Source organism: Limanda limanda, chromosome 1 (genome assembly GCF_963576545.1).
Source record: "Limanda limanda chromosome 1, fLimLim1.1, whole genome shotgun sequence".
Lineage (NCBI taxonomy): Eukaryota > Metazoa > Chordata > Actinopteri > Pleuronectiformes > Pleuronectidae > Limanda > Limanda limanda.
In genome coordinates, this window is record NC_083636.1 from 7,864,396 (window position 1) to 7,891,192 (window position 26,797).

General features: G+C 40.7%; 1 protein-coding gene across 1 annotated transcript; it reads left to right on the forward strand.

Moving 5' to 3' along the window:
* The first annotated feature begins 1,103 nt into the window (after positions 1-1,103).
* Positions 1,104-10,694, forward strand: LOC133014334 (protein mono-ADP-ribosyltransferase PARP12-like). The gene is made up of 12 exons (XM_061081542.1): positions 1,104-1,473; positions 2,947-3,082; positions 3,596-4,448; positions 4,536-4,586; positions 4,694-4,820; positions 5,071-5,236; positions 6,923-7,031; positions 7,129-7,225; positions 7,309-7,387; positions 8,207-8,337; positions 8,824-8,975; positions 9,207-10,694. The coding sequence occupies exons 1-12, from the start codon at positions 1,199-1,201 to the stop codon at positions 9,782-9,784; spliced, it is 2,754 nt and encodes a 917-aa protein (XP_060937525.1). The 5' UTR covers positions 1,104-1,198; the 3' UTR covers positions 9,785-10,694.
* Positions 10,695-26,797: the final 16,103 nt, after the last annotated feature.

Here is a 26,797-nt window from a genome sequence, read left to right on the forward strand (position 1 = left end):
AAATAACTGGATGGACACGATGACATATGGCTGAGGAATATGCTGCAGAAGGAATATTTTTAAAAATCTATTTCTTTAAATATTCCACTAACTTTAACACTTCCATCAATTTCCTTGCTTGGAAAATCGCAAGTGCTCGGGCCCGCACAGTGCTGCTCCCAGCCCTGGTTTTTAAAATGCATTTTAGTTTTAGTTGTGTTTTTGAGCTGCAAAATAAAAATAATATATTTTTAGTTCTCTCCTTGGTGCAGCTGGTATTAGTCACCATGTTATCTGTGTGAGAATAAAACCTTAAATGCATTGAATCAGATTCAGTGTTTTCACTAAAACGTGACAAAGTGTGGGCAGGATGCGTTCTGTCTGTGAAGTAGGCAGATTTTTTTTAGAAACTAGGATTGACAGATTACATTAATGGGATTACAGTAATCAGATTTAACAAAGTGACAAATGTTATCCTACACGCCTGGCGTAAAAAGACACACGTTAATCAGACACTTTAAGAGAAAACGGACAGCAGTAAATACAGAGAGCATTTAGATTAATGAATAAAAATAGATTTCATGTTTCTTTTACTGATATCACATGGTTTAGAAGAATTTAAAGCAGTTAAAATAGTCTATGGAGTTGACATTTTTCAGTAAGTTAATTGCATTAAAATGACACTACAATATTTTTTATTATATCTAAACAATGTTCTATATCCCCAGGTGGATAGACATACACAGACAGACAGACAGACAGATACAGAGACAGATAGATAGACGCAGCGGGTTGACAGGCACATAACACTAAAAAGTAAGAAGAAGTTCAAAACTTTATGTATAAATATGTACACATATATGGGTTTTTATATATTTTCATATGATTTAATTTGAAATAATAATAGTAATAATTACACATTTACCTTTGCTATGTATCGTTGCAATAAGTTATGAAACATGTCTATTAATAAGACACATTTCTCATATCTGTGTTACGACAGAACGAAAACCACAGTCTGTATGAAGTCCTATAACACCGTGACACCCCCTGGTGGACGGGTTCGGGGCTGCAGCATCAGTCCCCGCTGAGAATAGTTCAGTTTCGGTTTCCATTCCTCGGAAACGACAGTGAACTATCCTCCCCCCCTTGAAGGCAGAAGGCTGTACGTCACTTTCTGCAGGGAGACAGACAGAGCACAGCCAAAGCCCAGACAGAGATGGAGGAGTCGGACATATTCAAGTTCATCTGTGCCAACAGAGGAGCGGTGGACACCGAGGACCTGTGCAACGTGGGCTCCGCCAATGTGTCGCAGATCATCAGGACTGAGAGGTTCCTCCTGTGCGGAGGTGGAGGAGGAGAAAGCCAGGAGGTGGTGGTGGCCAGGACCTGGCTGAGGCTGTGCAGGGCCAAGGACTGCCCGGGGACCTGTTCGAAACTCCACCTGTGTAAACACGTCCTGTTCACCGGCGTCTGCTCCTTCACCCTGTTCAGGTAAACAACACGTTAGTTTACACTTGAGTCTAAACAAACAACAGGCCACTTTGAGGTTCAAAGGAAAAACCTCAAACTGTTCTGTTGTTGTGCACTTAATTGTACTCGACAGATACCTGAATTGTTTTTAAAGTAACTAGTATTGGTCAGATTATAGCCATCGTCCCCTTGAGTGTGTTTTTGAATCGGCAGAGGCTCGTTTCCTTGTCCCAGTTTACTGGATCATGGCTGCCTATCGAGTTGCCCTGGATTTAAAGGCCTTGACAGTTGACGTTTCCTGACTTTTCATTTCAAAGTCTGCATCCATGGTGTAGGACTGCTTTAACATAACAGCTGGAAAGTGATTGTTTATCAGATCTTCTATTTGATTAATTTTTTTAACGTAGGTTCAAAGTTTATGAAGTTTAAGAAAAACACAATTTATGGAATATCCTGATTCTGTGGGGGAATTGACGCCCTTTGGTGGAGAGTTAAAGAATGATACTCCAGAAAAAGCTGTCAGGTTGGTTGGCAAACAATATCATAACAGTTGTGACCTGCAACTTTAGACTGAATATAAAGAGGAGGGCACAACGGCACGCTTAATGCCAAATTAAGCTTATATGTTTAATTTTTATTACAAATTTGCTGTAAATACATGTGTTTACCAAGACTCCAAACTCTTTCCTTAATAGGACCAGTTTGAGTCAGTTTTCCTGTCATTTGTCGGTGCTTATAGATTGATGACAAACAGCTCCCAAAAAAAGTGAAGCCCAAAACATCTTGCTGGCTCCATTAGTGGCCGTCGGCCGTGTAGACCATACACCCAGACTCCTCCATGTTAGTGGATGAGACATAGACAGAACCTTAAAGTCAAAGTACGTGCTTTTTTCTGAAGATGGTTTCGGTCATTCAGATATTGATCACCCTGATGTATGTTCAAATAGAAAACAAATCTTACGTTTCTAATTAATTATTTGAGGTGAAACATAATGACTGTCAGCCAAGACTCCCACATTCCACTGCACAGACGCTTTGAAGCTCACAGCTCTGATAAAACGGTGACATTTAACCTTGATGATAAGTCTTTTAGAGTAAGGAGTAAAGTCACACCCTGAATACAGTTTGTATAATGGCATCAAATGATATGCAGAGCTGCAACATTCATGATTTGAATTGACAGAAGCTGAACCTCACATTAGCTAGCCTACGTCACGTTCTACATTTTTGTCTAAGAAATACACTGAATGTTCTAAAAATGTAATCAAATATGAAAAAATAAAAACATATCTATACTACTCTCAAAATGTTACTTCGAAAAATTTTGAAAATAGTTTCAATGTAAACTTTTTTTTCATTGCAGTTACACCCCTTGCCAGTAGGTGGTAGTGCAGCCTCCTCAGAACCCCCACTTCCAGTGGTCTTTGTACAGAAATGTCCACTGTATATTAACAATCAAACTCTGGGTCTCTGTGTGTTGTTGTTTTATGACAGGGGACGATGCGTCTTCTCCCATGAGCTGAACTCTGACCACAATGCAAGGGTACTGAGGGAGCATAAAGTGGAGAGCCTGAGCAGGACAGAGCTGTGCACACTGCTGCTGCAGAACGACCACTCACTCACGCCTAATGTAAGTCTGACAACACCCACAAGGTGTACCCATCCTATTCTTATTTCAACGGATTTGGAAACATCGACATACGACAGTTACCAGCAGCTCCACGACCCATGACCTGGGTGTTAACAAGTAGAAAGTTGTAGCTTTTGCAAAATAAGAAAGAAAACACGGTGCATGGTAGAATCGTACATGCAGCTATTTCAGATTGGGCTTTTACACCTGGCAAACGTACTGGTGTGAGTCATAATCAGATTATGTTCTGTAACATGAGAATGGGAATATGAATGGAATATTATATTAGCAACTCATGTAAACACCATGATCAGGCTGATTGTCTTTTTCTGAATAGGGTTAGTAGTCAGATTGTATGAGTCCATGTAAACGTAGTTACCAGTTTGTCGACTTGATCAGCTCTCATGTTTAGTTTGATAACATAAAGGAGTTGTTCACTGAAATAAATCATTATTGGTTTTGTGTACTTGATGCAGCAACCCTTTTCCTCTTGTCTCGTCCTCCCTCTGACAGATATGTCACGATTACAACAACGGCGATGGCATGTTTGGCCTGTGTCAGTCCGGAGTTGCCTGCGAAAGACTGCACATCTGTGAGCGGTACCTGAGGGCGAGCTGCACCTGCTCCAGGACTCATAACTTCAGTGCTCCACAGCCACTGAAAATCCTGAAGGAGAAAGATGTGCCTGACGAAATGATCAACTCCTTGAAATTCGTCTACAAAAATAAAGAGGCTTTAAGGTTGCCTGGCCAAAGGGGAGATCGTCCACAGCAGCAACCAGGCTTTTCTACCAGTGACGGCCATGCTGCAGCCAACTTTACTGGCGAGTACTACAGAGGGAGAGGCGGTATCCGGGGAAACAGGGGCAACAGGGGAAACAGGGGAACCAGGGGCAACAGGGGTAATAGGGGTAATAGGGGAATACAGGGCAACAGGGGAATTCGGGGCGCCAGGGGATCTCGGGGCAACATGGGAATTCGAGGCAACAGGGGAAACCAGGAAGGTGTTGAACAACTTCAACCATCCGGTTCCACTAGTGAGCACCTTATTGACTTCGACGACTTAGATCTGTACACCGAAGACGGACTGAGCGAAGACAACAGTGAGCAGCAACAACAAAACTCTTCCTCCATCAACTATGCGAGCAGTGACAATGGAAGAGGTGGTTACCAGGGCAACCGGGGCAACAGGGGAAACCTGGGTGGCCTCCAACAGCACCGATCCTCTTCCTTTGGTGACCTCCTCGCTGAGTTCGATAACTTAGATCCCTTTAGCAATATGGGACAGAGCGAAGGCTTCGGAGGAGAGATGAGAGGCTCAGGAGTCAGAGGTGGTTACCAGGGGAACAGGGGCAACTATGGCAGAGGTAAACTTCATTAGCTGCAGGATAAATTCAACCTTTTGTCTCAAATCAAAACGAAACATCATTGTACATTTTGTTTGTCTCCTTCAGATAAAACCGAGATCTGTATGCATTTCATCATAGGACACTGTAAACATGAGGGTGAGTAATCGATGCGAAATCAACATCATCAACTCGCTGGTGCTTTACCTGCTCATGGCTTTGATGAGGCATCACTTATACCGTTCATATTACCGATATGTCCTCAGATAAGTGTTTCAGACATCACGACAAGATGCCGTACAGGTGGCAGGTCAAAGAGGGAATAGAGTGGACCGCCCTGCCCAAAAATGAAGATATTGAAAAGGACTTCTGTGACCCCCAAAAAACACACAGGTACTCTCAGCTCACATCCAATAGGATTATACAATAGTTCGGTTATTCTGGGAAGATGCTTTTCTTACACCTGGTCTACCCTGGCTGTGTGTGCCGTGTTGGACGGAAAGAAAAAGTAATAATATATAGATGAAATTAGACCTTTTTCTGCGTTGCGCTGTGATGGTGAGATGTTTCAGGAATCTAACACATAGGTGTAACTCAATAGTTCACTTGATTTAATCTATAACTTTTATTTTTCTTTCAATAGTGGTACTACTGAGCCTGTAGATTTTGACATCATGACCTGTGGACCCAGAAAAGTACGACGACTCTCCACCTGTAACTCTCTGGCTCAGCCGGCCTACCTCCACACCACCGAGTGGATCTGGTACTGGGAGGATGAGTTTGCAAAGTGGAACGTGTACGCTTCATCCGTGAGTAACTGACTTAGACTCCTTGTCAGGATGTGAGAAAAATGCCAGTAAAGTTCCTTTGATGCTACAGCTACAACAACCAGTACATTTTACACACCCAAGCACAAAGTAAACTACGCCATTGGAAATGATGGGATAGACGCTAAACTGCTGTTCAAAGGGGTTTGTTCAAATGCCGGCAAATACAAACCTGTCTGTGATATTCAGATATTTTTGATAATAATAAGGAATAGAATTGACAGAGAGACATGGCTGAGACGTGCTGCCCTCTCTCCTCATGGCTCTTCAATCTTACTACCAGCTCGATACATGATGCTATATATTACTCGATTAGTGGCCATTAATCACTACTTTTCACTTCAGTCTTAGTCTGGGGTGAGATTATATTTAAATTATATATACTTATGTATATTATAATACTTTTCTGATGGCATACTCAATTATCGGAGCTGCACTGGCTGTGGTCCATGTAGACTCTGGCGGTTGTCGTGTCACTGTTGTAGCACAGTCAGTAAAAACACAGATAACACCAGGACTGAACTTTGCACTTCTTCTTTTACTGCTCACGATCCACTAAGCCCGCACTGAACTGACAAGCAGTGCGGCTTTACGTAACCCAGCAGTTCGTTATAGTCTGTTTTCCCCGTCTTATGTTTACAGTAGACATTTCTTCTGTCCCTGCTGTATTCTCTCGCTGGAGCTGCTCACCATTAAAGTTTTAATCCTCTCCTTTATGCGTCTACATCCATGCAAACAAATCCAAAGAGGCAGAGAGGCTGTGTGGCTGCGTCTCTGAGGGAAGAGATTAGTAGCAGCAGCACAGATTGTATCCGTATTCCATCAATTTAAAATTTGTCATGCACCACATTGGACTTCTGAGCAGAATATGAGTTTTAAAGTGGTGGAGCTGCTTCAACTATAGCTGATCAGTTGTCCTCCAGGTTTACCCATCCCATAAGAACATCACTTAAAGTTGTAGATATCAGTATTTTCCACCAGCACGTGGACAGTTATGGCGTAAATCTGCAGTTTTGGCAGATTGGGGGGCCTACAATGAATGTGACTGTGTTTCTCAATAGACGTACAGCAGAACCAGGGTGAAAAGAATATTACAATTTAGCAGAGTCAAGTCAAATAACTGTTATTTATAGATCTCGACCTCGCAAATCAAAACGTTGCCTCAAGGGGCTTCACTATCTGGACAGCAAACCACTTTCTCTGTCCTTAGACCTCCAGCTCGGACAAGGAACAGCTCCCATCAAAATCAATGATCTCATCTTTTTATTGTGTTACTTTTTCATTGATATTATTTATAGATTCAATTCAACATTTAACTCCCTTGTTACACTTATTTGTCTGTTTGTGTGTTACTGTGTTTTGTGTCCAACAGCCCCGCACCAATTAAATAAATGCATGAATAATGGAATCAAATTTTCAAATAAACCATACTGCTTTTATACTAGAATTGAGAAGAAGCTAATAACAAATCAACACAAATTGTCTGTGAGATGTGACGCTCTGTCAATAGGACACATGAAACACACTTGCATATAGACCCACACATTTATGTATATATATGTGTATTTGTTGCGCATGCATGTGACATGTTAAATACTGGCCTGGTACTGACTAATTTGCTCCTGATTGTTCATCTTAAACCTGAGATTGGTTTTGTGTTAAACACAGCCCGCAGCAGACATGGAAAGCAGTGAGCTGGAGAAGAGGTTTCTGGCCAACCCCAGAGACGTGGTGGACTTTATCGTTGGTTCACAGTCATATTCGCTCAGTTTCCAGGGTAAACAGACATAATGCAAATGAGCATGATGTAAACAGTTATGAAATAGTCAGGTGGTATTACAAGGATATCTTTTCTTTTCTTTTTCAAATCTCAGACATGATACAAACAAACAACCATTATAGCACAAAGAGACTCGTGAGGAGACGGCCCCGGTTCGTCTCTGGAGCTGATGTCAGAGCAAAGAGAATCAGGTAAGCACGGCATCAAATCTATAGTGTGTCAGCCTATTTCATCCACATGGAAAAACTAACCTTTGTTTGCTGTGTGTCTACAGGAGGCCTCTGGGTCAACCAAGCTTTCTTGCTATCCCAGACCACTGGGACAAGACACAGATTCCCGCAACAGGATACAAGGTATTTTTGAATACACCTCATCTTTCAACTGAACAAATCTTTGTATTCTACTAGAAATACAAAAAAACCCACTTCTGATGTGGATGGTGCAGGTGAGGAGGAACCCAATCCTCCTCACCTGGGGTCCTCTGGACGAAAGGCTCCTCCTTCTCTTGCTTGCAGCTCTTATGTGAATGCATAGGTTTTTTTCATTCATTCTTTTTGTATAGTCTTTCAAAGGTGAAATCACAGTTTTGTATGTAAGTGATCAATTGCAGATGCAAGCTGTGGAAACAAACATGATTTAGATAGATATGATTCAATAGCGACTGTTTATATAAATATATATTTTATTTTAGGCTCTCTACATTGTTAATATAACTTAGATATGAGAATTGTATCCCATTTTTTGAGAGTCTTAGATATCTTACACACTGCTCCTCAAACAATCGTCTTCAGATCTTCAGACCCAAGCTCACAACTTTTCAAAAATAAAAGCTTGATAATTCAACTCAATTTAAAGCATGACAACAACGAAACTTACTTTGGGCTTTTACTTTAAAGTCAAATTGCAGTTTGTTCAATAATTGTTTTGGTAGAAGACAAAAGTAGAATCTTTTGGAGACAATCACGGTTTGTTTCCTTTGTAGTTTTATTGAAACTAAGTCTTTTTTATTTGGGTTCATCAAAGACAATTAAACAATATACACACAACAAAAGCCCTATCAAATTAAAAAAGGATGATGATTTGACGAAGTTGTGTTCACACTGCTGCCTCTGAGTTTTTAAATAGAACTTGGAAAAGATAATTTTCTGTGCTGTTTGTTTTTTGCTCTCCAGCGAGTCTCCCTGCAGCGCACCTCACAGGAATTTATGAAGATCCAAGCTATGTTCTTTACAACCATGAGAGGCTTTGACATCGTCACAATCGAGAGGATTCAGAACAAACCATTGTGGGAAAGCTTTCAGTTGTACGTATGGTGAACTTACCAGTCAAACACTTCCTCTGATCTGTTGTGAGTTTAATGTCTTTGTTGTTATTGCCTCCGTTCTGGTCCCCGTCACTGTCTTGTTATTTAACCTTTGAAAGTAGAACTGACACATTGTTCTTCTTGCAAATGAAAAGTGGAACACACCTCAACATCAGCTTCAGTTAGGTAACTAGATCGCTGCTGCTGTGACATAACTTCTCTTTCAGTTTACTTTTTGGCCCTGTTTACATGTGGTGTAAGTATATGGCAGCTCTAAGTACTTGTATACACATCTGACCTTAAAGTGTATCAATATACATTTCCTTAATTTACGCATCTCATGTCAGTGTTGATATAGACATTGAGAAACTTAAAGACACATTTAAACTGTTGTTGGTCAGAGGATGTCAGCTGAGTAGGCCATCTTCTATGTGAGGCGTTGGATCACCGACCCTAGATATACTGTTTTTTCATTCCTAAACAAAGGCAGAAGACTCAGATGAGGACCAATAATGGTGGACGCGACGTGCAAGAAAAAAATCTCTTCCATGGCACTGACTCCGTACACGTGGATGCCATCTGCCTCACCAACTTTGACTGGAGGATCTGTGGAACTCATGGAACCGCTTTCGGCACAGGTGCGATGAAGAAATGTTTGTCAAGGGTTCAAACTTTTTTATCTTTGGTGTTGAACATGTTGGGCACTGGGAAGTAATGAACATTTTACACTCTCATAAAATGATAATTAATACGTGACAAAACATCCTGTAACCATATTTATTACTTGCATGAGCAGCTGTAGTCTCCTTCCACATACATTATAATGTTTTCTTATACTAAAACCTAAATCTCTCTGTTTCCAAACACAGGTAGCTACTTTGCCCGCGACGCCAAATACTCCCACAGCTACACCGATGACTCTGACGTCAAATCCATGTTCATCTCACGGGTGCTGGTGGGAGACTTCACCAAAGGTTCCTCTGACTACCGCCGCCCTCCTTCCAAGGACGGCAGGACCGCCAACCTCTACGACAGCTGCGTAGATGACGTCACAAACCCGTCTATCTACGTCGTGTTCGAAAGGCAACAAATCTACCCAGAGTACCTGCTGCAGTACAAGACCTCAGGCATCAAGACAGTACACAGCCAGCCCGCTACCTACCCGTACGTCACCACTGCACCCTCACGGGTACCCGGCACATCAGCTCAGTCTTACACAGCTTCAAACCAGCCCAGCAATACAGTACGACGCCCGCCGGCTACCAACCCGTTCGTCACCACTGCACCTTCATTGGTACGCAGCACGTCAGCTAGTTCTAACACAGCTTCAAACCAACCCAGCAATTTGAGTTACAATTCCAACTCAGCCACCTTCCAGTACCCACGCTCACCATCGTCCTCATCTCTACCCGAAAAGAAACCCTCTGATTCCTGTGTCATTGCTTAGGTGCAAAGGTGAAGTGAATGGATCATGCAAAAGGAGAATCCTGTTTGTTTGACATGAGAGGAGAGTGGAAAGAGCTCCTGCAGAATGCTTTGGATAATTTGGTGCACAGATTTAAAATGGTAAGAAACTTTAAAGTGTGTACTGAGGCGTCGATTAACTTGGTCAAACTCAAATTATAAACCAAATAGATAGAAATAGTAGTGGGCAACCAGGAAATATAAATGTCAAGTTGATTTTCAGTAACCGGGTGAGCATTAAATCTTAAGCTGATCAACCAGTGATTTGCAAACGTTAATAATTTGTAAACGGTTGATGGTGCTAATTGCTCAGGGAGGCGCTATTAGTCTCCATTTTCTCTTTCGCAGTTTTTCATTGCATCAATTTCCATGGCTTCGAGAACATTATGATTAATTTAGTTTTCATTGGTATAACAGATTTTCAACCTTTGCCACACATTTAACTTTTTTCTGCAGTATACACATTTTTTTTAAATTTCCACACCTACACCGTAAAAATGGTTTGTAACCATCATTGTTTTAATACTAATAAAGTAACAAACACAAGTGCAGTTCTGATAGATGTGCTGAGGAAATGTTAAACACTACAATCCGATTAAAGATGCTAACAATGGATGGTTTACGAAGTCCTCATGAAATGAAGAGATGCTGCTGCACAGTGACATTAGAGGGCGACAATCAATTCTCGTCGAGTCAAAAGTTAACTCGATGGCTTCTTTCCCAAAATGTCAATGGTTTTGGTTTCACACAATGAAAGTGTGCAGTTATTGATTATTGAAATCGAAACCTACAGATAATGCGTAGTCATTTACAGTATGATTCCTTTGTATCTGAAAATATTGTATCGTCGACACTGTTGTGCATTAAAAATAAATGTAAATTTTAATGGAAAACTGTCTCACATTATAATGTCTGTGTCCTCTCGCTCTCTCTGTCTCTCTCTCTCTCTTCTCTTTCTCTTAAGTGAATTGAAAATGCCACCAGCGGTCGTGTCGGGGCTCTTAGTGAAATGAGGCAGGGAATGAATGATGATCAATATGGCTGCTGGTGCTTCCTGTGACATGAGACATTAGGCCTGCAAATCACCCCCCCAAACACAGACACACACGATACACTAGCATCCACCTCCTGTTGTGTTTCCCTACATTTGCATGTCATGATGGGATGTCACTACGGTTGTTCTACCTTATATCTTCTGCCTGCAATTGCCGGACTGTGATGTATATTTAATGCTAAGACATAACTACACACACTAAACCTGTAAGCGTTTCTCTTTTCCCCATTTAGCTGCTTTTGAACTATGCACAGAGAATCATCAAACCCTCAGACAGCTCTCACTTCCCTCACAAATCTCACATTTACTACCCACTACTGACAACATTACATATTGAGGTATAAAGTTCTCCCCCAAGTTCTCTGTAGGTGTACTGACAAACCTGAGACTGTATATACAAATGGACTGTGCGTTTCGGCTTACCAGAAATGAAGCCAAAATATTTTGGATACAAAATGCTGCCATCTTGCTCATTTCTGACCAATAGGGAGTCAGACTCTGCTGTCGATGTTGTGTTTCATTTTACTTCTAAAGCCTCAAACAACTTATTTAAGCCAAACTTAACAGAAAAATGAACTCTTCAAAATCAGAATGATGAAACAAATATGACAGGAGCAATCTTGGAGGAAAGGTTTATGACTGAAACTATCCAGCCATCAGGTGGTGACTCAGACAATTCGGCTTCACTTTTGGGGAGCTGTTGTTTCGTCCATCTTGTTATAGAGTCTATAGATGGAATAGAGCCTTACAATTATTTTCCACATTTCCAGCTGGTGGCTCTATTAGGCAGACACACGTCTCTGCACCGACCCTTTGGCGTTGTTGGGCAAGGCCCAGTGATCCGACTTAGAACAAAGGGTCGTAAAACCTTAGGCCAGGCTCGGGTAACCCCTAACATTTAAAAATCCAGCATGGGCCCTTATCTCCATGTGGCAAAAGATCACGTCCTGGTCCCCCACGGTAAGCCCGCCCCTGGGGGCCAAATCCTGACAACTCAATTGGCTGGAGGGCCACACTGACCCCTGACCCCTCCTCCCAGGGGGGAGTCACCTGAGACATGACTTAAAAGGGCTGAGCTCACAGAAATCTCTCTCTCTTCACTCAGATGCCCAAGCAACAACAGAACCCCTCCGGGGTTCTACTAGTTAACTCGGTATTTTTAAGAGACTCTCTTTGTCCGTCTCTTTTCCACGCTGCTCAAGTTGTCTTCTGACCTCAAGAGGTCTAACCACACGACTCAGTAACTAAGGAGGCGATTAGACATCGAAACAGGAAGTGCCCCGCTGGACGGACTCCGATACTTCCATAGACTTTACTTTTTCTTTTTTCCAACGATCTACAAACGGCTTCAAACCAGCCGTCCCCTGCAGAAGCGCGACGTTCATCCCGCTGAGGAGTAAGAGGCAATCCACTCCGTTCCTGTAAAACAGCACGTTCTCCGCTGTTACAGAAGAAGACGAAGTTTCATTCCGTCAAGGCAGCACGAATAATTCGCTTCCTTTTCCGGTCCAGCGGCCGAGCCAGGAGCTCCGCTCGTGAGAGAGACTACGTGATTCACTGGCCCCCGACACATTCGCGCCGAGGTGCAGACACACCGCGAGGGTGGTACAGTAAGACTTGATTATCTGGGCAGATGTTAGTTTTGATACGTAGCATATTATTTAACATTTGATTGTATTTGTTGCGAGACCGCTGAGTCTCATTGTTTTAGCCGGCTACGACGAGCCGCTACTTCCGGTTCATTTCCGGGTTTTGTGTTAGTGCTTGAGGCCGCGAGGAAAGCCTCCAGCCACGCACTGTTAACGTCTGTGTGAGTCTGCAGTGATTTCACCGATCAGAACCTCGGCCCACAACGCTTGCTTGAGGGCTGAGGGGTGAATCACAGTTAACTCATCTCAGGCGTGTACTTTTAAGAGCTTCTTTGAACTCTCCTTACATGTCTTCTCTCTCTCTCTCTCTCTCTCTCCTTCTAAACCGACCTATACACACTTCTGACCTGTATTTATAATACAGGTCATGTCACATAGTTAAATCTATGCTTAGAGAGGCTGAACACATCTGGAAACCATTCGGCCCCCAAAGCCAAGCAGAGATAAGAATTCTCTTTGTCTAAAAGTTCCTTTGTGTAATTCATGTGACGACCACCAGTGTGCGCTCCGGCCACATGGTGTCATTAACATAGACTCCATCTTGAATAACGCAAGTTAACCCACCATTTTGAGTCTATTATTGCCACGCCTCCGCTCTCTCTCTCCTCCCATCCTGGCTCTAAATTCATAACGGCTCCGCCATCTTGTTTTGTAGTCAATCCGCCATTTTGAGAGTTTTTAGGCCTTGATTCCACGAATCATGATCGGCCTCCATCTTAGATGTGATGTCACTACGCGTCATCGCCACCCCCTTCTTTTTCTCTCTCTCTCGCACACACACACACACACACACACACACACACATTGATAGACACAGACAGACACACACACACAGAGACACATAGATGGACCAGAGGTTACATGCGTGTTCTAAATTGTGATAAGCTGCTGTTGTTATCTTTGAAATATGGGAGTTTGTTAAGATGATGAATCATTAAATAACACTAACTTTATTTCACACACACACACATAGACACACACACACAGAGAGACACTTTGACACAGACACACACACACATAGAGACAGACATACATAGGTAGACCGCAGGTTGTCCATGTATTTTCTGAATTGTGATAAGTGCTGCTGCTGTGTTTACCTTTGAAATATTGGAGCTTGTTAAAATGATAAATCATTGAATAACATTATAACTTTATTTCCCCTTTTTAATAAATACTTTTGTAATTAAAGTATCTGTAGTCTGTGATTATTTGTGCATATGTATGTGATTGCAGCTGGATTATGATCGCCTGTGCTCGAACTTAGAAGCCTTCACTGTTTATTAAGTAATCGTTAATATTAAAATATTGACATTATTAATTTGACATTTATCATTATGAGACTGATAATTATAGCTTGACATCGTTGGCCCCTGGGAAACCAGGGTGGTGCCCCCCTTTCTCAATTATTAATATAGATAGTATTATTCTTAAATTGATAATTTTATTGTGTTGGACTAATTATTTTCATTATTCTTGGTTGATAACCTTATCATTGTTAATTGATAGCTTGTACTTTCTAATTGATAATTCCTATTTTCTCATTAGTGGTTTTATTGTTATTTGATTACTGATCATCTTCAATTAATAATTTAATTATTTTTGATAGATAATTTTTATTATTTTAATAATCATATTTCATGATTATTATTAATTAGCCAACGTCAAGTCTACTCCTATTGCACAACAGCGTCTTTCAGTTTGCTGTTTTGCTTTAACTTCTCAACCACTTAGCATTCAGCTCACTTTGCATCTCTGCATTTTGCAGCTGAAGAGGCAGATATTTCTCTCAGAAGTGGAAGGAGACCAAAAACAAAGGTATAAATACTGGACTGACTTATTCTTAAGTTTGCCAAAAACATTATGTTAAATGAATGCTTCCAACAGTGGAGGGGAATATTTCCGTGTTACATTTCCTTGCCAAACAAAATAACTTTCTGTTTCTGTTTTTATGATAGTACTTAAGTCACCACATTTAATGAATGCCAGTTTGGTCAGGTGCTGTTCGGGGCTGATTTCACATCTTGTTCCTATGGTGTCCTTTCTTATTTGAAAATAAAACTGCTATCTAAATTTTGAAGAATATGTATGCATGATAATATTGTGAGTGGATTCATGAGTAGTGCTGAATACTTTGGGATTGGTAGATTCGGTACCTTTTTACCAAAGCACCAGGGTCTTAATACAATACTTTTATTCTCCTTTAGTTCAAAACATACAGGTGTCATTTTCTGCTATACAGAAGATGACATAGTTCCAAGGGTGAAAATGGATTTGAGCTGTCACAGCCACTGCATCCATTTCTCCACCACCTGTGCTTTATATGCGTTTGCTGCCTATTACGATGGAGCTGTCCTCTGGTAAATTCAGCTGTGCCCTGCGGGATGCAGTAGCCCACCCAGTGACAGTAAATAGCCGCTGACATTAACCAGCCTAAGCAGCCACTTCCTGTCTGGTGTGTGCCGCTGTGTCTTGCCCTGGCTGTTGTTTCCTAGTAGTCGGAATGGATCTTCCAGGCCTCTGCGTATCGGGAAATCTGGTTTTCCTGCATCGCAAGAGCTTATGAATTAAAAATGACTCCCTTGTGTGTGTGTGTCCGTCCCTCCTGGTGTTTGAGGTGTTGATGTTTCTGCTGAGTCATGGTGGTTTAGTTCCAGCTGATGGAAGAATGCTACCCCAGGGTAGGTGGAAGTGAGTCAGATCTTTAATTGGCCGGTAGCAGGAGACGTTTTTGTTGAGCTTCTGAGATGTTTGTGGGGAAGGAAATAAGAGAGTAAGCATATCTATATGCTATCTCTGTATGTGGAGCCTCAGTGGATCAATGAAGCACCTGTTGATCAGCTCAGTATTAAGGGCAGTTTTTTTAAAAAGTAGTTACTGTTCCTGTTAATCACAACATTTCTGAGAGATCACAAACCTGAAAGAAGGAACCAGAGTCAGTGGTGAATAAACACACTCAGACAATAGTGAGTCAGTCTTAGCTTTCAACAATGACGTTTCACCCCATTTTTATATACTTAAATAATTGATGCCATATAAATTTCCCAAAAATATCAGCGGCTGTCGTCTTGTTGTGTCTCTTGCTCTCTCGGGGTTCAGACAAGCTGCGCTCTAGATACAAAACATTGTATTTTGTAGAATACACCTTTGATTAAGGGATTAAGGATTATGGAGTTTTAAGATTACGAAATCGTAGCCATGAACCCAGATTATGTTTTTTTTTAAAGTTTAATAAGAATATAGTTATATTGTCGAGGATATATTATTCTATTTCCACTACATCTTTAAAAAGGGACATTTTTAAGTTAAGTTATTTAGTGTTAGGTGAAATATTTTTAATTCAGAAAGTATTCAGACTAGATCAAACATTTTTAATCAAATGGATTATGCTACTGATTATGAAAATTGGCATGTTATTCATATTCAGTAACTGATTGCATTTTAATATAATCATAAATTATAATGTAGAAAACTAAAAATATCACTGTAATCATCTGCCTCACTGATGATGAGGGAGCAGTTAACACATTCATGGCCCAGAGTTGGTTCTGTCTGGAATTCTCATTGAAACCAAAAGAAGGACTGAAGCTGAAATGAAGCAGCTATACTCAGATTCACACATTTATCCTTGAATATGTGACTCAGAGGATCAAACTGCTGCGTAACATTAAGTGTTGAATTAATTAGTCACTATCGCAGCATCTGTGAACGTGTTTGCCTCCAAGGGGCTGGAAGCTGGACCACAGCGTCTCATTAAAGTGTTATTATCACCAACACAAGCTTTGTGCGTTCATTCATGAATTGAATGATTTCTCCCTATTGTGCTAGTGATCCTGCTGTCTAAGGTAGAATGCAGGGAGGGTTACAAATGCTCATGTTGTATAGATATTGGTAAATATTTGGGAAGATTGTCGGCAGGCCCATGACGCATTGAGGTTCTCTTTCCTCTGTCACCACTGACTTGACTTCTTCCCCAGAGTTCTTGTGCTTTAGTGTTGCAGATCCTGTATTGTGGCTGCAGCCATTTACTTTAAACTTCTTCCCCTCTATATTAGACACCGTCTTTTCTCACCAATGTTCTAAACATTGTTATTTTCTTCATGCTCTTTTACAAGCGCTATCTATTGTACCTCTGTCCGTCCTGGGAGAGAGATCAGTCACTTGCGCCTCTTTCCGAGGTTTCTGTGTTTTTTTCCTGATAAAGGTTTTTGTTTGGAGTTTTTCCTCACTTTTGTTGAGAGTTAAGAACAGAGGATGTCACATCTTGTCAAACCTGTAGAGGCAAATTGTGATTTGCGAGCATGGGCTATACAAATACACTTTTATTGATTGTTTAGTTGATTGATGATTGATTGATTGATTAATTGATACCAAACAAACTTGCCAAATTACAATTTTAAACTACTTGTTCATGTATCAGTGTGGTGTTTGAATGAATTGGACGTTCAACCATACACTGGCACCTAACTTGCTCATCAAACAGACCAGAGAGCTGTTCAGTGGCGTTACATCTGCAGACTGTGGGTTAGAAGAGATGAATGATGTTGTTATTACACACCGTTACATCAGTGACAGCTGTGGGTCGACGTGTTCTCATTCTGCGCCTGAGTGCCATCATCTAATATTTACCTCTGCTGATACGAGCCTGGCAGATATCTCAATCACTCCGCTTACCAGAGATGTTTGCTGCATGAATTATCTTTTTGTCAGATGGGTCGTAATTAGTCATGCAGGAGTTTCAGGTCTAAAAAGACAAATCCAACACAATTGAAGTAAATGTTGATTTCCTATTTTTCTTCAAAAAAATTAAAATAAACATAAACATATATTTTTTTACTTTCTACCTTGCTTTTATTTTAATTTCACTATTGTACTGGTTTTTCTTGTCCAACACCTTTCAAGATAAATGATAGAAACAAAAAAATCCTTCTTTCTAAGATAAATCTAATATTCAAATATTGTATATATTATAGTACTAGTACTACTACTACTACAATAATAATAATAATAATAATAATAATAATAATAATAATAATAATAATAATAATAATAATGCCTTTATTTATATTCTTGTTTTTTTAGGATTTATTCCCCTTTTCTCTTTTTTTCCCATCACATCCTATCCCGTCCCTTTATCGAGAAACGCTTAATTATGCTGTCAGCCAATGAGCTTCACGGACCGACTGCGGTAATCAATGAACTACACCCCTCACGTTCCCGGCATGCATTGTGTGGAAGTAGTGAGAGAGAGAGAGAGAGAGGGAGGGAGGGAGGGAGGGAAAGAGAGAGAGGGAGAGAGAGAGAGAGATAGAGAGAGGAGGTTGGTCTGGAGGCTGAGGAGGACCGTGGAGCAGAGCGCAGAAGAAGAAGCAGCATCATCATCATAGGAAGGAGAAGAAGAAGAAAACGAAGCAGAAGCAGAAGAAGCAGAAGAAGAAGACACCGTCCCTCACTCAGGTAAATACTTCGTACATCTGCGCATTTCTTTCTTCGCAGCCTCGTCCCCACGTTCTGTTCTCAGAGGAAGGTGCGTGCTTCCTGCTGCGGGGAGTGCGGGTTCGGGGGAGGAGGAGGGAGAAGAAGAAGAAGAAGCAGCAGCTGCACCTCACAATGAGATGAAGCCCCCTCTCTCATCCGGGTATATCTATTTATACTGATATTAGAGTGGGGGGGTCCCTCAGTAGCAGGACAGATGAGATAAGCTGGGGGGGGGGGGGGGGGGGTGACGTGTGAACGCGGTGTTTGTGCTGCGTCAGGCTGGTGTGAATGAACAGATGCTTTACCGGTGTACAGTGGGATGTGTGCAGGGATTCCCCCCCCCCCCCCCCCCCCCTCAGCCATGTCTCTGCAGCCCCTCATCCCAGGCTGTGTGTGCGCGTGCGTGCGTGTGCGTGTGCGTGCTAGATCACCACACTGATGCTCGTGTCAACCTGTTTTCATTTTCCCTGGCAGCGTCCCTGTAAGAGACTGTGAAACTACAGAGCTGAGCAATATCATATCTAGATAATATTGTTCATATTGTTCAGTGTCGATAAAATCACGATATGAATATGATCATATTCTGTCTATGTTTAAACACTGATCGTTGAGAAACAGCAACACATTTTTGACTGCTGCAGTTTCTATGTTGCTCGTCTGTTTATGCAATTTGTATATTATTAGTTGTGTCAGAATCGCATCAAAATAAGCACTGCACTTCCTCTGCCCATTTACAATACACATGCAAAGTGTGAAATCCATTAGATGAACGGTTCTCGAGAAGTTCGCTCTACATACAGACTGACATTTGTGGAATTAGTAGGTTCAATATAACAAGGAAGAAAAGGGGGATTCACTTTCCTGGTGGACATGGAGCAACTTTAGAATTCATCTGGAATCTGTTCCTGACTGTAACTCTGTTTTAATTCTTCTATTTAAGGTATTTATTCATTGTAATGAAGACAAACAAATACAACAAACAACATTTAAAATATACACATCAAATCCGAAAGTGATATCTCTCCTTTAGATTATAGATCACTGGCAGGTAATGGACAGTACGTTTTTTTAAGCACTCTGGCTGAAAACGATACTGATGGATCTAAACTGAATGAAAAACTGGCTGTGATGTATTTCTGTTCACAAATCAGAATTGAGTCATTTTAGAATGAGAATCTAATGACCCAGGCTCAGGGCCAAGCTGCTGTCACTGGTCTCACCACAGCCACACAGTCCTGATGGAGCAGAGTTATTTCATATGATAAGAGCTGATGTCGTACATACGGATACATTGTAACTTCGTTTCTAATGAAAACCACACCTCCACATACAGGGAACACACTGTTGCAGCTCAACCCTGAATATTTATGATAATGACGCCATACTGCCAAAAAAACACCATGCAATATTAATCAGCCAATCAGAGGGCAGACTCACGTGTTTCAACCATAACCAGTTATCTACGTTGTCTTCCAGCAGATGCTGCTGCAGCCTGTAATGATCCCCCACCTTTCTTCTGCTTTTTTTTTTGTGAATGATGAATTGCAAAACGGCAGTGACCTTTTTGTCCTTAATTAGCTGCTCGGCGTGCAGCCGCCTTCATGCAGGAAAGTGTCTAGTTTGTGTAGTGAGACTACGATGCAGAGGCAAGTAGTAGTAATGTGGGGGCTGGTTTGTAGTGAATGGAGCTTTGAATCAATACGCTGCTGATGCTGTTTAAATGGAAATGATTGCTCAACTGCCTTTTTAGTCAGAGTTCAAATATGAATGGGTGGTATGTTGTGTTAAGCAGGTGTGATGGTTTGTTGTTCAGGATCTTTTGAAGTCATGCATGTTTTGCCGGATATTAACAAAATGCATGCTGGTATAGAGCATACCATTGGCCGGCCACTTTTGGAACAGCTCTGGCTACAGAAGTACATTTCCCATTCATTTTCTCCATTGAGGTTTCAGAAAATCCTTAGAAAAAGTTTTAAGTCTGGATGCAGGTCAACCAGCTCCGAGATGAATCATGATCATTAAACATCTGATTCTGAGCAAAATAACTATATAACTATTAATATTTAAAAACAAAAGGCAGCAAAGGTACAGGACTGTACATCATTGTTTTAAGGGAGAAGTAACCATTCATCCCATTAACTATTGAAAATGACCCCTTTACACTGACTAATGGAATTGATCCTTGTTTTGGTGATTTTCACTTTTAGACTCTTCCTCATTTCTTGCCAACTTGATTTTGGTGGTGGTAAACATTTCCTCAGTAACAGGGGGCTCCACCAATCAGAGATAGCTTGAGATAGCATCTGATGGTGTCTTGAGATCTTTTTTTGTGGGAACTTGCCTCATTTCTGAGGAAGTCCAGCAAAGGTTAGGAGAAAAAAAAAGAAAGAAAGTCTGATACTCTTGTGGCATCTGCAGTGGGAAGGGAGGAGAGGTGACTGTGTGGTGACTCGGGCGTGACTCCTCGCCTCACCAGCTCATCACTGCCGCCGCTGCTGTTGCTGCTGATGCAGCCTCTCTGGCAGTGAGCGAGCAGACACCATGTGTGTCACTGAGCACATTCTGTCGCTGCAGCCGTCGAAGGTTCACAGTTCACCGACGACTTTCTCCTTCCTGCCGGGCAGTTCTCCAAGTGCAGAGAGCAGTGAGATTTTCACTTAGGGTGTCCAGCTTCACTGTATTTCATTTATAAGTCAATTCCGGAGATGTAAGTGATGCTCTTGTTATCTAACTGCGTCGTGCCCTGCTCCAAACAGAGGCAGTGCAATGAAAGCATTTCACAGCATGTTTTCAGTTTTTGATGCACAGTCTAAGCCTAACGGTGTCTTCACAAGCTGGCACTTTACAAGTTCTGTGATGGCTTATAAAATAAGCAGCAGGCTTCCACACAACCTCCCACAACAACTCAACACCATCTTTGCTGTAGGAAGTGAAGGATTTCAGCTCTAAATTCATTCTAGTACCAGCTTCACATCTGAAGCACCAGATATCGTATCCATCTCTGATATGAAGAATGTCCCACTGTGATTCTGTGTGATTATTACCACTGCACCGTAGTAAGACAGAGTTTTAGGGAAAAGAAGTTATATTATTATGATTTTAAGGAAATGAGAAGCCAGGAGAACTCGTGCTTGCTAGAGGTCCACGACTTCTGGATCCAATTTGATTATTAACAATCTCATTATTTCTTGAGAAACTTCTTTAAATATCACACCGACCACTACCAACACTTCCTCCTCCACAAAACAGACTCCACTGTAGGGACGGGAATCGGCAGGGACCTCCCGATACGATACTATCACGATACTTAGGTGGCGATACGATATGTATTGCGATTTCTGTGGGCATTGCGATTCTGTAAGTATTGCGATTCGATATTACGATTCCCTGGGATTTCTTTTGGTTATTTTTTTTTTTTAAAACTGGACCATGGAAAAATGTTGAATCATTCCTTCAAATACAACAAAGTCAAATTCACTTAGAGCTTTACCAGTTTTATTTCAAATATTAACATTAACTTAATGACTGCCGGGCAGCCAATAGAGAAAATAAATAAAAATGTGCCCTATTATTGTATAGCCCCTGTCAACTGCACACAAACTGACAGATTAAGAAATGTATGCCACTTAGGCTACTTTTAAACAATAAATAAAAGATAAATTAAATAGAATGAATAAAAGTTTACTTAAAATATAAACTTTGAAATAAACAAAAAGTAGGCTATTGTTGTTTGCATGTAGCCGATGCAAAGCTAGTGCTTGGGTATGTTTAGATTCTTGTGCAAAAACAAGAGCTGGTCAACATGCTCTGGGGTGATGTTGCTCCCCCCATATATCCCCCCGTATAAAACCAATAAATATGTTGTTTTTTTTAAAATCTGTAACTGAATTGATTTTTCCCCCCATCCCTACTCCACTGTGTGATTCTTTCTTCAGTATAGACTCCGTCTTTTCAAAGTCCTGATACTTGTGATAATATGCAGCTAATGTGACAAAAGATTAGGAATTTTGTTATTTATGAAACTTAAAATAAAACTAAATCATTTTATCGCAGGCGACAGACGACAGACTGATCTTCTGATATTGCCACTATAAAATGTCTAAAGTTATGACTTTATTCTCATAAAATGTCCCTTTAAGTGACCGTGATACTCTTATATCAGTCCTGTGTGGACATTATAAGATATATTGATTATCAGCTCTAAATATCAATAATAAGTTATTTTTCTTTTATAGGAATGGCCTTCAAAATGCAAAGAAGATACCGGTCAAACTCTAAGGGCAAAGCACATAATACAACACATCATCATCTTTACTGATGATACCTGCACACGCATTTTCTCTGACACTATTAGATTATTAATGATGAGCTATGACGATGACACTTTGTCAGACAAAGGCTTTATAGCAGGGATATTTAGCCTCCTGATGCTCTCCCTGTAGCAACATTAAGAAGGGGGCAGAGCGCCAGACACACAGGGACGATGAGTCATAATGTTACTGTTCCCTGTAAAGTACGAGTGCTGTGTTGCGTGGCTGGATTTCTGCATCGCATGTTCGCAATGGTAAAATAAGGAGGATGGAGTTGTTCAGCGAGTGCGAAAACACCACGGCTCATCAGACAGATTGTTTTATCACCGCAATGTACCTGAGTTTAAGTGCAAACATACATGTTTAGAAGATGCTATTACATGTGGTATTTGACGTTTAACAGTAGTCAAAGGATTTTGTAGTCATTGATAAGCTATAGCTCAAAGCTATTTGTAGTTTTAGCTTCACCCAGGCAGATATTTACTTAAACCCTGGTAGACAGATAATATGAATGGCTTTAGAAGGCTGTTTGAATTCCTGACATTGTACAGAAAATTGTGTTTTCTGGAGTTTGCCTTTCACCTATGAATAACGCAGCAGGAGATCGTCCTGGTCAGACTCGTTCACTTCAACAGAAAAATGCCCAGAACATTCAGGCGAGGGGTGGCGCCTGAGTAGATCATGAAGGACATGATGTATCATGTTTTTATTTACAGCCCATCTCATAGCCTTTCCAAGTTGGAATCTTCGTTGGCTTCTTCAATGTGCATGGAATTTTTGGGGGAAGTGGTTGTGTAACATGTTAGAAACGTCATAAACTTGCCGTCTCTCTCGCTTTTGAATTTTCTGGTAATTATTACTAACTCTGACATTTTCTGGACATTTCAAAATATCCCTAACTTTCAGGCTTCGATGCTTGAGTGAAATTGATCGATGACTAAATCTGACTTAGACTATGTACTCTGTTAGTATGTAGCATTTTAGCAATAACAAGATTGCTTACTTAGTGATTTGCCAAAGTATCATTGTTGACTTGGGATATTTCAGTTTTCTTTTGAATAATGGCACTCAATTTTTTGGATGGTGTCATCTTAACTTATTTCAAGGTTTAGTTGGAACTTCTTCATATGTAGTATGTCACGGTCCCTGTGATGGTGCCCCTGCAGAATAGCGTCAAGGGGCCCATATGCACAGTGTGGGGGAATGTACGCTACCACTGACTGCCCGCATCCGGTTCAAAACACTAGTACTCGCATACCATGCTGTAAACAGATCAGGTCCAGTTTACATCCAGGACATGGTCAAACACTACACACCAGCACGTTCTCTCCGCTCTGCTTCAGCTAAACGACTCGTTCCTCCTTCACTGCGAGCTAAACACTCATCAAAATCACGACTGTTTGCTGTCCTAGCTCCTAAATGGTGGAATGAGCTCCCACTCGACATCCGGACATCTGAAAGTTTACACATCTTTCGCCGAAAACTAAAAACACACCTCTTCCGACTGTACCTTGAATAAAAAAAAAAAAAAAAAAAAAAAAAAAAAAAAAAACTAACCACTTTTGAAAACTAACACTTTGGTAGCACTAAAATGGCACTTACTTATAGCACTCTGTAGTTTTGCTTTATTTCGAAGAAATTTTACTGTCTTGATTCTTGTTGTTCTTGGTTTGTACCCTCAGGGTTGAATGCACTTATTGTAAGTCGCTTTGGATAAAAGCGTCAGCTAAATGTAATGTAATGTAATAATGTAATGTAATGTTTAATCCAAATTAACGTTAAAACCTTCTACTTTACAGCCAGTGAGTCAAACAAATTAGAGGGCATGTTAGATTGACAAACATTGCTTAAAGACAGAAATAATCTCATTAAATTAAATTGTGTTTGTCAGACTCTAATACCTGAGAGAAGAGGAGGCTCATTTGAGGCCTGGGAATATGTTTTCAAAAGAAACATTACTTATAATCTTAAACCAGAGGGTTTAAGATGGGCAGGATGGCGTGACAAAATTATATAATTATTTTTAATAGTGAGGTATTGTGTTACACTTACGACTCACAGGACTTCACGATCAAGAACACTTTTACTCCATATCATTTTCACTGTACTGAAAGCTATGATCATCTATCTTGCAGTAAGCCCCACACGTTCATTTGTAATCTCCCAGGATGCCTTAGGGCAGGTTGAATGCTGCCTCTCCATCCCAGCTCTCCGTCTTCACACTCTCTCCCACTTGCTTCAATTTCCTTCATCCTTACATTGACCTGAGTCCAGCGACCCCCTGCTATAACTCATCATGAATAATAAAAGCTGTGTTTGACCGCTCGTGGTGACATGCTGCACATTTAAGATCGTTACAGTTTACCAGTGTTAAAAAATGTGTGTGTGTCTTATTGACTCGTGTGTGGGAAAGGATGCTAAATCATTTACGATTAACATTTATGCTTTTGTTTCATGACAGTCCATCCCTATAGAAATAACTCTGGTCCTGGAAGTAAATTTCCCCAAATGTTCTCAAACGACGTTTCAGAAATTTGAATTATTAGAATAATTTTATGTCTCGAATCAGGCCGACCAGCTACAAGATGAATTGTTACCATAAAATATTTTATTTGTAAAAAATAGAGAAAATAGATGATGGTATATTTGAAATCATGGTCGCTGTGAGGTTAAGGTGATGTAACAATCTGATCGTAGTAGCCGACGTGATTTTCGTGGGAACATTTCCATGGTAACAGCAAGCTCCACCAGTCAGAGAAGTAAATTTTACACCTTAGGATTGTGGGTAGTGTCGTATGTCACCTTGACCACGCCAGTAAAACATGTTTGTCTTCAAATGCAGTTGATATCATACAGACTTGTGGCTTCTACGTTAGTGTATAATATTATTTCACAGTCTCATAGCTTTTGCTTAGTCTTACCTTTGGAACCGATGTTGAACTCTATTTGTTGAGCACTTGTTTTCTATTGATCACCTAATAGAAATTGAATATTCATTTCAACTGGAAGCTCCACATTTATGACATTTTGTGGTTTCCGTTATCTGTCTCTACTTTTATTCCATGTGCCGCAATCTGCCACAGCTCCAAGTAAGGAGCTGCACCTGCCCACCAATCTGCCATACTTCCAAAAATAAATACACACAAACTATATTTTTAAACAGAGTGTGAGATAGTTTTCACAAGAGGAGGGTGCTCGAACATTACTGCGGAACAAACTGCAGTCAGTCTCAAATCTCAAGTGTGCCTCGCATCATTTAAAAATCTGTATCTGCTGTGTTCACTGTACATTTTGAAAATGCATATTTAAGATATTGCATAATTCAGAAATGTAAGGTGGGAATCACAAACGCTACACTGCCAAAGACGATGGGATAAAACTCCTGCATTTCCTCTTCACTAATTATTCAATGATTCCACCAGGCTGTGACGTGTAAATTCACAGAACAGCAATTCAGAATATGTGATAGATTTAACAGATTCACACCGAGGATGCGAAACATTTGTCCAACAGGAGTGAGCTGCAATCCCCTTAGTGCTGTCTTCATCACTTATATATATAATTTTAGATGTATGTGTGTATGTATATATATATATAGAAACACACACACTGTTCATCAGCAGGGGTCCCCGAGTGTGCTGTGACATTATCCTGCTCTTCCACTGTTATTATTGAACAAAGCCTGTGATTACTGCTGAGCCAAATCCTGTTTGCTGCTGCAGTTGAAGGACCTTTCAGTTATACACCTCTTACTGTACTGTACCACTAATCAGCGTTCAGTCCACTAATCTGGGTGATATGCAGAAATATGGAGAATCAAATATGTGTTTTGACCCAACAGCCACATCCTCTCTATTGCCTTTCACACTGAGGCCCAGCAAGCTCTTTAAAATGGATCTTAGGTTTTTATTAATAAAAGATCAGAAATATGTGGATAACCTGTCTCTGAATATGTTAACATGGACTCCAATAATCTGAATATTGACCTTATTCTGACCTACAATGGTACTCAGTATAAAAATAGCACACACTCATAAATATCAGTCTCCTAAGAATAACATTTAAATTAAGATCCATGAATTCTATGAGTAATTAAAGAAAATGCAGAACATCATAAAATGTTGAAGAGAGTCAAAAAACAATTCATGGATCCACTCCAAAATTGTTGTTTATTTAGAGTATGACCTTATTCAGGTAATGGTAATCAGAAAATGCAGTTTACATGACAGAATCTTATTCAGACTATGGTCTTTATCTGGTTGAGTTCAGAATATTGGTGTCCATCTAAACGTCTGCAATGTTTCTCTCTGCATGTCGCTCTTTCTTAAGAAACCTGCATCACTAATGTCTACCACCAGCCTTCACAGGGTTCACAGCTTCCTCACAGTGCTGGGTGTACTGCAGGTAGAGCTAGGAGGCAGCTGTGCTCGGCCAGAGGGAGAAAGCAGCTTTAGAGCTGCTGTGAAAGTGGGGAATGTGCCAACCAAAGTGTAAAGATAGTGATTTTC

What these genes read in the sequence shown, in the direction of transcription:
- LOC133014334 (XM_061081542.1), top strand. Translation starts at nt 1,199, where the DNA reads ATGGAGGAGTCGGACATATTCAAGTTCATCTGTGCCAACAGAGGAGCG. An exon ending in GACCCCCAAAAAACACACAG is followed by an intron (nt 4,821 to 5,070) that starts GTACTCTCAGCT and finishes TTCTTTCAATAG; the next exon opens with TGGTACTACTGAGCCTGTAG. An exon ending in GTCAGAGCAAAGAGAATCAG is followed by an intron (nt 7,226 to 7,308) that starts GTAAGCACGGCA and finishes GTGTGTCTACAG; the next exon opens with GAGGCCTCTGGGTCAACCAA.